At 40.8% G+C, this 13,132-nt stretch overlaps 1 protein-coding gene across 6 annotated transcripts in view; it reads right to left on the reverse strand.

Moving 5' to 3' along the window:
- Nucleotides 1–13,132, reverse strand: part of NR3C2 (nuclear receptor subfamily 3 group C member 2) — a 452,700-nt gene that overhangs the window by 340,935 nt on the left and 98,633 nt on the right. Inside the window, exon 3 of one of the 6 annotated variants that reach the window (XM_070386630.1) lies at nucleotides 155–199. The exons of the other annotated variants lie outside the window; for them this stretch is intronic. Within the exon in view, the coding sequence (XP_070242731.1) occupies nucleotides 155–199 (45 nt within the window). The remainder of the gene's footprint in view (nucleotides 1–154; nucleotides 200–13,132) is intronic. 6 annotated transcript variants of the gene reach the window in all.

Consider the following 13,132-nt stretch of genomic DNA (forward strand, 5'->3'; position numbering starts at 1 on the left):
AATGAAAGAATAAATGAACTGCTTTTTCTAATCTGTAATTTTGGACCAAATTCCTTACACAGTTCTCTCACTTCATTAATCTTCTTTTCTGGACCAGTCAACTTGGCTATCATTTGAAAAGATAAGCCAGTGCCCTTAGAGCAACTGCACTCACCATCTGACCAAAGGTGTTGAGTTCTCCGGCTTGTCCTCACCATAGCTATTTAAAAAAAAAAAAAAAAAAAAAGAAAATCTAATAATTTGAGCACCTCACAACCAGAATTTATTGCACCACATGGTTCTCACATGGTTCTTCTATTCCCGATAGGACTTAGGAATTTTATAGCCTCTAATTTCTCACATCCCCTTCGGGTATGTGTAAGACCTCTACCTCCCTTCCCCTCCCAGCAAAAGGATTCTAGTTACCTTCAGTTTTCCCACTCGAAAATTGCCAAATACAGCTATCAAACTAGATGAGAAACAAACGAGTACCAATAAAATTTATAGGTGCCAAAATAAATGAATCATCACTACAGCTTTTCACGGTTGCTCGAGATGCACATTTATTATTATTTTTTTAAAGAGAATATGGTGGTGTTGGTGGAGGTGGAGGAGATCTAAGAGTCAGCTCCTATGTTTTCCCTGTTTTGGGGTCCCAGCCCTTTGAGGAACAGCTAGGCACCCACTCCTCTCACACAGGTAAAATAGAATGTCAGATATAATTTCAAGAAGTTCATAGAGGCCCCCCAATGAACAATCTGTAAACTGTAAAAACGGCAGTGACAAATGTATATGGGGAGCTAAGTTTCTGCACACACACAACCGATTGGATTATCCTGTGTACTTGGTTACGGGGCGAGACTGAGCTCCCAGGACAAGGACCGCGGCAGGTAGGTGTGGATGGGAACCTGAGCCCACAAGTGCAGCACGGGGCCTGGCTTCACGCCGCTCACTCTCACACAGGAAGCACAGGCGGAAAAGCGAAAAGGAAAGGAAGCATTCAGTGACAGGGACAAGAAGAAACGGAACTTCCTCAGGCAGCCTGCTCAAGCACAGAAATATAGAAGGGATATCACAAGTCATTTAGAAAAATCTTGGCAAAACAGAGGCGTTTTTCATCTCCCCCTGCTTGTTCTCATTTTGCTTATTTAGCACCAAGCACTGTGGAGAAGTTTATAAAAATAAAACTAATTATATAATTAACACTATTAATTTATACACACACGTGCGTAAGTAGACTGTATGCATGTTTTTCTCCACATGACAGTGTGTGCTTTCTTCTTTAAACAAAACCAAAAATAAGCTTTAACTGAAACTGGATCATAGTAACACAGGCCAAGATCCATACGCTATGTAAGTGCAGTCAGTATGCTCATTAATGTCTTACTGTATGCTATGGGTATTAAAGGATCTTATTGTAGGCTCATAGGAAAGGCAAACAGCTCAGCCAAAAGCATCACAAAAACTCTATTGTAATTAGAAGTATGCGTTCTTCAGTAACAAACCCACTTTTCCCTAAAGAACTTTTTAAATTTATAAGCATCTGACATATTAACTAACGATTAATCATTCCTGTTTGGTTTTAGGATGTGTTTGGGCTATAAACAGAATCATGCTTTTGAATCACTGTTTGGTAGAATAGTCTCAGACTCTGGAATATTCCAATTCACATAGTAACTGACTGGGTTTATAAGACAGATTTTTTAACAAGTCAAAATGCTATGTGCCAGTTATTTCAATAGGAGCTTTCACCTAAGTTTTCATTTTAACTACACAATGCTAACTATAGTTAGCATTTTAACTATACAATGTATAGTTAACTATACATTGTATAGTTTCATTTTAACTATACAATGCTTTCATGGGGGCTTTCCCAATGGCTCGGCAGGTAAAGAATCCGCCTGTAATGCAGGAGACACATAAGATTCGTGTTCGATCCCTGGGTCAGGAAGATCCCCTGAAGCAGGAAATGGCAACCCACTCTAGTTTTCTTGCCTGGAGAACCCCATGGACAGAGGAGCCTGGTGGGCTACAATCCATAGGGTTGCAAAGAGTCAGACATGACTGAGCACTCACGCACACAACATCTTTCATAACACAATACGGAATACAGACTGACAAGAAATTACATTTTAAATTCACAATGTATGGGACTCCCTGGACAACGGAGTATGTGTCTTGGGCCACCACAGCTGTCACCTTTGTAGACAAGCCTCTTAGGATGCCACTCAATCCCTGTTGTGGAATCAGGACCCTAGGATTGTAAATATTATGTACATGTCTTTCTCTCTCTCTCTGGTATATAAGTTCCTACAAAGCAGAAGCCATATATTAACTGGTATCTGATAATAAATCTCTGATGATTTTTTTTAATGGAATGTTTGTTTACAGATAACCTGTTGGGGATTTTAAAAATGCAAAGATAATACAAATCAAGAATGAATTTTAAATGAAAAGGAAGAACCTCTAAATTGATAGCCCACATCAGTTGCTGCTGCTGCTGCTGCTGCTGCTAAGCCGCTTCAGTCTGATTCTGTGCGACCCCATAGACGGCAGCCCACCAGACTCCCCCGTCCCTGGGATTCTCCAGGCAAGAACACTGGAGTGGGTTGCCATTTCCTTCTCCAATGCATGTAAGTGAAAAGTGAAACTGAAGCCGCTCAGTCGTGTCCGACTCTTCGCAACCCCGTGGACTGCAGCCTACCAGGCTCAGCCTACCAGGCTCCTCCGTCCATGGGATTTTCCAGGCAAGAGTACTGGAGTGGGGTGCCTTTGCCTTCTCCGTAAATGAAAAGGAAGAACCTCTAAGTTGATAGCCCACATCAGTTACAGAGGATCAATTTCTACATGAGTTTCTTCTGTAACAGAGTTAAAGTGCTAAAACTTTAATCACTTTGAAGAAAAATCCCTACACTATGATATAGTTTTCTTTCTCAAATGTAATACAATTCAACATTCTGCCAATGACTCAGTAATTATTGTGAACATCACTTACTATACAGAACTCAAGGGGTTTTCCTGATGGCTCAGATAGTAAAGAATCTGTGTGCAATGCAGGAGACCCAGGTTCGAGTCCTGGGTTGGGGATGATCCCCTGAAGTCGGGAATGGCAACCCACTCCAGTATTCTTGCCTGGAGAATTCATGAATAGAGGAGCCTGGTGGGCTACAGTTCACGGGGCTGCAAAGAGTCAGACACGACCGAGTGACTTTCACTTTCACTAGGGACAGCTTTAAGTACGGACTCAGCCAAGGAAGTAGAGGACCACACTGCAACTTGACCCAGCAGCAGCTCTGCAAGCCTCCTACACTGTTCTCCATCCTCCTCAAATACAATACAATTCATGGGAAATCACGGACTCCAGTTTCCATCTCAGCTTTCACGCCTAATCATCTGAATCTTAGACAAGTTCAGTCTCTTTGGTCTACCATCTCTGAAACTGTCAAGTTTGTGATAAACTACCCACCGAAGGCTATGGCAGAGCTTGAATGAACACTCATTCTAGCTTCAGGGCCCTTCCTTTTCCGTGTTCCTTTTAAGGCGCACCTTCCCTTCAAGGCACTAATGCATAGGTAAAGATGCTTTCTGAACCCCAAATTTGGGTACATAACCACACAGCTAGACTAATATTTAAAAGATGGATTTCCTGAAGAATTCAGGGTCCAGGGCATTCCCCAGCATTGCAAGCTGTCTGCACCTCCTCTTTTCATTAAAAGTCCTTCCAAGTCTTTATCTCCACATTGGCCACTCTTCTATTTCCACTCATTGATAATATCCTATATATCCATCTCTGCTTTTATAAAAGTTTTAGTGTATCAGACATTATGCTGTGGGACTAGAGCAGGGAAGAGATGATTACCATTCTCACTGTTATGGAATTTACAATCTAGACTCCTGAGGGAGAAAGAGGCAGTTTTTTTTAAATTGAAGTATAGTTAATTTATACTATTAAACGAGCTTCAGGTATACAACAGAGTGAGTCAATACTTGCACAGATTATACTCAAACTTATAAAATAATGGCTATACTCCCTTATTGTACAACATATCCTTGTAGCTGATCATTTCCTATATTGTGGTTTGTAGTTCTTAGTCCCCTATCTATCTTGCCCCCCTTTCCCTCTCACCACTGGTAACCCTTGGTCTGACCTGTCAGTGTGCCTGTTTCTCTTTTGTTCTATTCATTCATTCATTTTTTTGATAAAGGAGACATCTCTCTCACACACAGAGGAAAGAGGTAAGAAACAAATCACCAGTCCAGGTTCGATGCAGGATACAGGATGCTTGGGGCTGGTGCACTGGGATGACCCAGAGGGATGGTATGGGGAGGGAGGTGGGAGAGGGGTTCAGGATGGGGAACACGTGTACACCCATGGCGGATTCATATTGATGTATGGCAAAACCAATAGATATTGTAAAGTAATTAGCCTCCAATTAAAATAAATTAAAAAAAAGAAAATGGAATAAATTATGTCAGAAAAAAAAAGAAACAATTACTCAAATGAATAATTACTAACTGGGATAACTGCTGGGGAGTACAAGACTGCATCACCTCCCAGAGAAACCAGATCCAGCAGAGGGGAGGGCCGAGGAGCCTTGGAGACCAGGAAGCATCTTGTAGGAATGTGCGAAGTCAGCCAAGGGCTGAAGGACACCCCCTCAGTCCCCACAGCAAGGTTCCCGTGGTGTGTCTCTTTACTACCCGCTCCTATATTTCTTCCTACCGCTTTTCATCCTCCCCACAGTCCCTCTCCCTTCTCACAACACAGTAGGAGGATAGGACTACACACAGTCAGACTCAGTCAGGAGACCCAGCTCTGCATCTCACCTGTAAAGCTGACAGATAACCAAGGGGCTCCTCCAGAGATCCTGGGAATGAGACTGGGTGTAAGTGACACAGGCCAGAGATCCTGGGGACTCGGGGCTACTTAACTGTGTGTAGTTATCTCTCTCGTTACATTTTCCTTCTTTTTTCCTCTGATCTTTAGTGGTCTCTCCACTATGTTAGCTTTCTCTGAATGAAAAAACATTTTAAATATCTCCAAGTCAACCTCCATAACACCACAACATATCTTCCTCCTTCCAGTCACTCATTCACTTACCAGACCTTTAAAATATGTTCTTTTTGCACTGAAGTCACAGGCATGAGAGAACAGGATTTGAACAATGAAAATGTGGCACTAATCATAATAACTAAAGTTAACTCTTCACATATCTCTATTGGGTTGGCCAAAAAGTTCATTTGGGGTTTTTCCATAAGATGTTATGTTATATTATAGAAACCCCCCAAATGAACTTTTTGGTTAATGTAAGATATCGTCTCCCCTATAACTTCAAAGAGGTCAAAATATCCTCCTTCTCAAACTGTGTAATCAATCTCAGGCATCAGTGAAAAAATGGATGGTATATTAGAGGAAGAAAATTCTAAAAGGAAAAAAAATCTCACATTTCAAAATTAATGTCTAATTAGTTTTACTCAGTTAAATAGCTTTACAGTTGGTAACTTCTGAGTAACATGACCATTTAATAAGCTGATACCTATTCTTTTGCTCATTTGGTCACCATAAAAATGAAACTTTTATAAAACATTAAATATCATTCCCATACCTTTGTTCTTTCCTCTTTCCACGTCTTACATTTCTTGATTAATAATACCAAGTAAATACTGAGTCAATAGAGGAATTTCACCAGGCTGCTACCCTCTGGCTTGCTGGAAACGAAGCACGCCCTTTTCTTCTGTGATCTGCTTAACTGACACATTGCAGTGGGGAGCACTGAAGCCCGCTGGTTTGGATTAGAGGAATGGAGACTACAGGAATCAATTGAAAAAGAAATGTTTAGGGAAAAGTAAGTCTCTTTGCTTCCATGAGTGGTAATGTTTTTGGAGCTATAGTGAAACCGGTGTGTCCCTGTAGCCGTTCACTCTAAAGTGTAACGATGCTGAGCTATACTGTGAAATGGGAGATTGAATGCAGAAATTCTATTAGATGCCTCATTTATGCTCCTAACAATAATAATATGCACATGTACAAAGGAAAAGATACCCAATTCCATTTAATAAATCTTCCGTATGCATACACTAAAATTTTTCAAAACAATTTCCCTTTTCTCTCTCTACAGTAATTTCCTGGTTGATGGGTGGCGTCATTATAGGGCACATATGAAAAGTTGGCAAAGATCACACAGTGAGGTGCTGGTAAGACTGGATCTAAAATATCAATCTGCTGGACTCTCCTGCCCAGAGGCTTTTATTTGCACCGTGGATCCCCCTGGCAGTCTGGTAAAGTCTATGGACCCCCTTCTCAGAATAATGGACTTTTGCTGTTGTTGTTGAGTATATAACTAGATTACATAAAAAACCAAAAAGATTGACAGTTACCAAAATATTTTAAAATGGGATAAAGTAACGTACTGCTTTATCAATCTATTAAATAACAAGGGTGGCTCTAATATGCAATTTTAAAGTAGCAACAAGCTTAAGTATTTTGAGATATCTACAACAACTATCATGTGATATGAAACTATCTGTGACTTCTCTCAGTGGCAAAGTCACTGGCTGTCAATGTAACTATGGTTCATTGCTCATGTTCCTTATTAATGGAAATGCTCAATCCCTGGTGGCTCAGAGGTTAAAGCGTCTGCCTGCAATGCGGGAGACCTGGGTTTGATCCCTGGGTCGGGAAGTTCCCCTGGAGAAGGAAATGGCAACCCACTCCAGTATTCTTGCCTGGAGAATCCATGGACAGAGGAGCCTGGTGGGCTATAGTCCACGGGGTCAGAGAGAGTCAGGTATGACTGAGCAACCTTACTTACTTACTTATTAATGAAAATGAAAGCATCATTATTCTCCCTCACCCAAGCTCACAAACTCTTGGAAACTCTACCCACTGATGCCACTTGGACCCTTGACAACTGTCACAACAAAGTTCACCAACTTACAATATGACCATAGGCGTTTCAAAGCATTTCTATACATGACAGAAAAGCTGTCCAAACCAAAATAAAACCAGAAAAGTCTATTTTTCATAAACTCAAAGTTTTATTTTCTAACCCTCCCCAATCTTAATTTTCTGAACCTTTACATAAATCCCTAAAACAGATTTCAAGAAATATGGAGTTTCAGCATACCTAGTGTGCTGAAAACCTAGTTGGATAAAGGTACTTGAGTTTCCAAATCAAAGAAAAAGTTAACAGAGCAAGTGTATCTAAACACAAGGATGTTAAATATTATGAAGCAGGATGTATTCGTGCTGTGCCTTCTCCCAGGTCCCCTCCACTGTGACCCTCCCACACTGTATCTTTCCCCAAGACTTCTGTAACACATTGCTTACTCGCTGATTTCAGTATCATCCTGTACAACTCTACCAAGATATCCAGGGAGAGAGGTCTCGCAATAGCCCCAGATTCACTCCTTGTAGACATAGAGACCACAGCTTCTAAACTCAAAATAAGCAGCAGAAGTGTAACTGTGGGGATGACTAGACCACACACTTGCTATCAGAAGGCTCCTGGAAAACCTCTAAGGGATGATTCAGTGCACACACAGGCAGGTTCTTTTCCCTCCTAAAGAGAATGGGTGACCTTCCTGTACGTACACCTGCAGATACACCTGTTCTACACGTTGTACAGTTGAAACCAAAGGAACGTCTCTGTTCTTCATCAGTTCACAAGCTCCCTCACCTAGAAGGCAAAGGTAAGACCTATCAAACCATCAAAAAAATTCTGATTTCCTCTTTCTCCCACATAACTTAAAACCAGAGTGATCATGATCTACCCTAATATCAAAAGCTAAAATTACAACAACAAAAAACTCTCCAAGAACTATAATAGAAATGGAATTTTCTAGAATATCAAATCAGTGAAATGATCATTCTTGGATTTTATTAATAAAACAATAGTTACATGTACAGTTAAACTGGCAATGTAATTTAATGATGCCAATCCACACACAAAAAAATTTCACTCTAATCTCCTGCATTGCAGGCAGGTTTCTCTGCCAGCTGAGCCACAAGGGAAGTCCAAGAATACTGGAGTGGGTAGCCTATCGCTTCTCCAGCAGACCTTGCCAACTCAGGAATTGAACCGGGGTCTCCTGCATTGCAGGTTGATTCTTTACCAACTGAGATTTCAGGGAAGTCCTAATATTTTACGTAAGGTGATTTATTTTCTACAATGCTAGGCTAACACTGACTTTCCAGGTGGCGCTAGTGGTAAGGCACCCACCTGCCAATGAAGAAGACATAAGAGATGTGGGTTCAATCCCTGGGTTGTAAAGAACTCCTGGAGGTGGGCATGGCAATCCACTCTAGTGTTCCTGCCTGGAGAATCCCATGGACAGAGGAGCCTGGTCGGCTTTAGTCCTTTGGGTCACAAAGAGTCAAACAGGACTGAAGTGACCTAGCACACATATGCTAATATTGCATGAGCTGTTAGGAAGAAAAAATAGTCCTTAAAAAGTTCATAAAATATGCTACATTCCATGAATCCAGTCTTGAATTTTAAGTGTTCAGTTCAGTAGCTCAGTTGTGTCCGACTCTTGACCCCATGGACTGCAGTATGCCTGGCTTCCCTGTCCATCACCAACTCCTGGAGCTTATTCAAACTCATGTCCATCAAGTCAGTGATGCCAACCAACCATCTCATCCTCTGGCATCTCTTTCTCCTGCCTTCAATCTTTCCCAGCATCAGGGTCTTTTCCAATGAGACTGTTCGCATCAGGTGGCCAATCATCAGCTTCAGCATCAGTAAGTACTTCCAATGAATATTTAGGAATGATTTCCTTTAGGATGGACTGGTTTGATCTCGTTGTAGTCCAAGGGACTCTCAAGAGTCTTCTTTAACACCACAGTTTGAAAGCATAAATTCTTCAGTGCTCAGGTTTATTTACAATATAACTCTCACATCCATACATGACTACTGGAAAAAACATAGCCTTGACTAGACAGACCTTTATAGGAAAAATAATGTCTTTGCTTTTTAATATGCTGTCTAGGTTGGTCATAGCTTTTCTTCTAAGGAACAAGTGCCTTTTAATTTCATGGATGCAATCTTCAGTGATTTTGGAGCACCAGAAAATAAAGTGTGTCACTATTTCCATTGTTTCCCCATCTATGGGCTGTGAAGTGATGCCATGATCTTAGTTTTCTGAATGTTGAGTTTTAAGTCAACTTTTTCATTCTCCTCTTTCACCAAGAGGCTCTTCAGTTCTTTGCTTTCTGCCATAAGGGTGGTGTCATCTGCATATCTGAGGTTACTGATATGTCTCCCGGCAATCTTGACTCCAGCTTGTGCTTCATCCAGCCCATCATTTCTCATGATGTACTCTGCATATAAGTTAAATAAGTAGGGTGAAAATATACAGCCTTGATGTACTCCTTTCCCAATTTTCAACCAGTCCACTTTCCATGTCCAGTTCTAAACACTACTTCTTGACCTGCACACAGATTTCTCAGGAAGTAGGTAAGGTGGTCTGGTATTTCCATCTCTTAATGAATCTTCCAGTTTGTTGTGATCCACACAGTCAAAGGCTTTGGAGTAGTCAATAAAGCAGAAGTAGATGTTTTTCTAGAACTCTCCTGTTTTTTCAATAATCCAATGGATGTTGGCAATTTGATCTCTGGTTCCTCTGCCTTTTCCAAATCCATCTTGAGTATCTGGAAGTTCACGATTCATGTACTGTTGAAACCTGGCTTGGAGAATTTTGAGCATTATTTACCTAGCGTGTGAGATGAGTGCAATTGTGCAGTAGTGTGAACATTCTTTGGCATTGCCTTTCTTTGGGATTGGAATGAAAACTGACCTTTTCCAGTCCTCTGGCCACTGCTGAGTTTTGCAAATTTGCTGGTATATTGAGGGCAGCACTTTCCCAACATCATCTTTTACGATTTGAAATAGCTCCACTGGAATTCCATCCCCTCCACTAGCTTTGTTCGTAGTGATGCTTCCTATGGCCCACTTGACTTCACATTCCAGGATGTCTGGCTCCAGGTGAGGGATCACACCATTGTGGTTATCTGTGTCATGAAGATCTTCTTTGTATAGCTCTTCTTTGTATTCCTGCCTCCTCTTAAAAGTATCTTCTGCTTCTGTTAGGTCCATACCATTTCTGTCCTTTACTGTGTTCATCTTTGCATAATGTTCCCTTGGTGTCTCTAATTTTCTTGAAAAGATCTCTAGTCTTTCCCATTCTAGTATTTTCCTCTATTTCTTTGCATTGATCACTGAGGAAGGCTTTCTTAATTCTCCTTGGTTTTCTTTGGAACTCTGCATTCAAATGGGTGTATCTTTCCTTTTCTCCTTTGCCTTTAGCTTATCTTCTTTACTCAGCTATTTGTAAGGCCTCCTCAGATAACCATTTTGCCTTTTTGCATTTCTTTTTCTTGGGGATGATCTTGATCCCTGCCTCCTGTACAATGTCATGAACCTTAGTCCATAGTTCTTCAAGCACTCTGTCTATAAGATCTAATCAGTTGAATCTATAGTCACTTCTACTGTATAATCGTAAGGGATTTGATTTAGGTCATATCTGAATGGTCTAGTGGTTTTCCCTACTTTCCTCAATTTAACTCTGAATTTTACAATAAGGAATTCATGATCTGAGGCACAGTCAGGTCCTGGTTTTGTTTTTGCTGACTGTATAAAGCTTCCCCATCTTTGACTGTAAAGAATATAATCAATCCGATTTTGGTATTGACCATCTGGTGATGTCCATGTATAGAGCCTTCTCTTGTGTTATTGGAAGAGGGTGTTTGCTACAACCAGAGTGTTCTCTTGGAAAAACTATTAGCCTTTGGCCTGCTTCATTTTGTACCTCAAGGCCAAATTTGCCTGTTCCAGGTATCTCTTGACTCCTACTTTTGCATTCCAGTCCCCTATAATGAAAATGACATTTTTTTTTCTTCTTTTAAATTTTATTTAATTTTTAAACTTTACATAATTGTATTCGTTTTGCCAAATATCAAAATGAATCCACCACACGTATACATGTGTTTCCCCATCCTGAACCCTCCTCCCTCCCCATACCATCCCTCTGGGTCATCCCAGTGCACTAGCCCCAAGCATCCAGTATTGTGCATCAAACCTGGACTGGCATCTCGTTTCTTACATGATATTTTACATGTTTCAATGCCATTCTCCCAAATCTTCCCACCTTCTCCCTCTCCCACAGAGTCCATAAGACTGTGCTATACATCAGTGTCTCTTTTGCTGTCTCGTACATAGGGTTATTGTTACCATCTTTCTAAATTCCATATATATGCGTTAGTATACTGTATTGGTGTTTTTCCTTCTGGCTTACTTCACTCTGTATAATAGTCTCCAGTTTCATCCACCTCATTAGAACTGATTCAAATGTATTCTTTTTAATGGCTGAGTAATACTCCATTGTGTATATGTACCACAGCTTTATTATCCATTCATCTGCTGATGGGCATCTAGGTTGCTTCCATGTCCTGGCTATTATAAACAGTGCTGCGATGAACATTGGGGTACACGTGTCTCTTTCCCTTCTGGTTTCCTCAGTGTGTATGCCCAGCAGTGGGATTGCTGGATCATAAGGCAGTTCTATTTCCAGTTTTTTAAGGAATCTCCACACTGTTCTCCATAGTGGCTGTACTAGTTTGCATTCCCACCAACAGTGTAAGAGGGTTCCCTTTTCTCCACACCCTCTCCAGCATTTATTATTTGTAGACTTTTGGATTGCAGCCATTCTGACTGGTGTGAAATGGTACCTCATAGTGGTTTTGATTTGCATTTCTCTGATGATGAGTGATGTTGAGCATCTTTTCATGTGTTTGTTAGCCATCTGTATGTCTTCTTTGGAGAAATGTCTATTTAGTTCTTTGGCCCATTTTTTGATTGGGTCATTTATTTTTCTGGAGTTGAGCTGTAAGAGTTGCTTGTATATCTTTGAGATTAGTTGTTTGTCAGTTGCTTCATTTGCTATTATTTTCTCCCATTCTGAAGGCTGTCTTTTCACCTTGCTAATAGTTTCCTTTGATGTGCAGAAGCTTTTTAGGTTAATTAGGTCCCATTTGTTTATTTTTGCTTTTATTTCCAATATTCTGGGAGGTGGGTCATAGAGGATCCTGCTGTGATGTATGTCAGAGAGTGTTTTGCCTATGTTCTCCTCTAGGAGTTTTATAGTTTCTGGTCTTACGTTTAGATCTTTAATCCATTTTGAGTTTATTTTTGTGTATGGTATTAGAAAGTGTTCTAGTTTCATTCTTGGAAATGACATCTTTTTTAGCTGTTAGTTCTAGAAAGTCTTGTAGGTACTCATGGAACTGTTCAACTTCAGCTTCTTCAGCATTACTGGTCAGGGCATAGACTGGGGTTACCGTGATACTGAATGGTTTGCCTTGGAAATGAACAGAAATCATTCTGTCATTTTTGAGATTGCATCCAAGTACTGCATTTCGGATTCTCTTGTTGATCATGAGTGCTACTCCATTTCTTCTAAGGGATTCTTGCCCACGGTAGTAGATATAATGGTCATCTGAGTTAAATTCACCCATTCCAGTCCATTTTAGTTCACTGAGTCATACAATGTCAGTGTTCACTCTTGCCATCTCCTGTTTGACCACTTTCAATTTGCCTTGATTCACAGACCTAAAATTCCAGGTTCCTATGCAATGTTGCTCTTTACAGCATCAGACTTTACTTCTATCACCAGTCACATCCACAACTGGGTGTTATTTTCACTTTGGCTCCATCCCTTCATTCTTTCTGGAGTTATTTCTCCACTGATCTCCAGTAGCATACTGGGCACCTACTGACCTGGGGAGTTCCTCTTTCAGTATCCTATCATTTTGCCTTTTCATACTGTTAATGAGGCTCTCAAGGCAGGAATACTAAAGTGGTTTGCCATTCCCCTCTCCAGCGGACCACGTGTTGTCAGAACTCTCCACCATGACCTGCCCATCCTGGGTGGCCCCACACGGCATGGCTCATAGTTTCACTGACTTAGACAAGGCTGTGGACCATGTGATCAGATTGGTTAGTTTTCTGAAATTGTGGTTTTCAGTCTGTCTGCCCTCTGATGGAGAAGGATAAGAGGCTTATGGAAGCTTCCTGATAGGAGAGACTGATTATGGGGGAAACTGGGTCTTGTTCTGATGGGCAGGGTCATGCTCAGTAAATCTTTAATTCAGTTT

This window comes from Bos mutus, chromosome 17, assembly GCF_027580195.1.
Source record: "Bos mutus isolate GX-2022 chromosome 17, NWIPB_WYAK_1.1, whole genome shotgun sequence".
Classification (NCBI taxonomy): Eukaryota; Metazoa; Chordata; class Mammalia; order Artiodactyla; family Bovidae; genus Bos; species Bos mutus.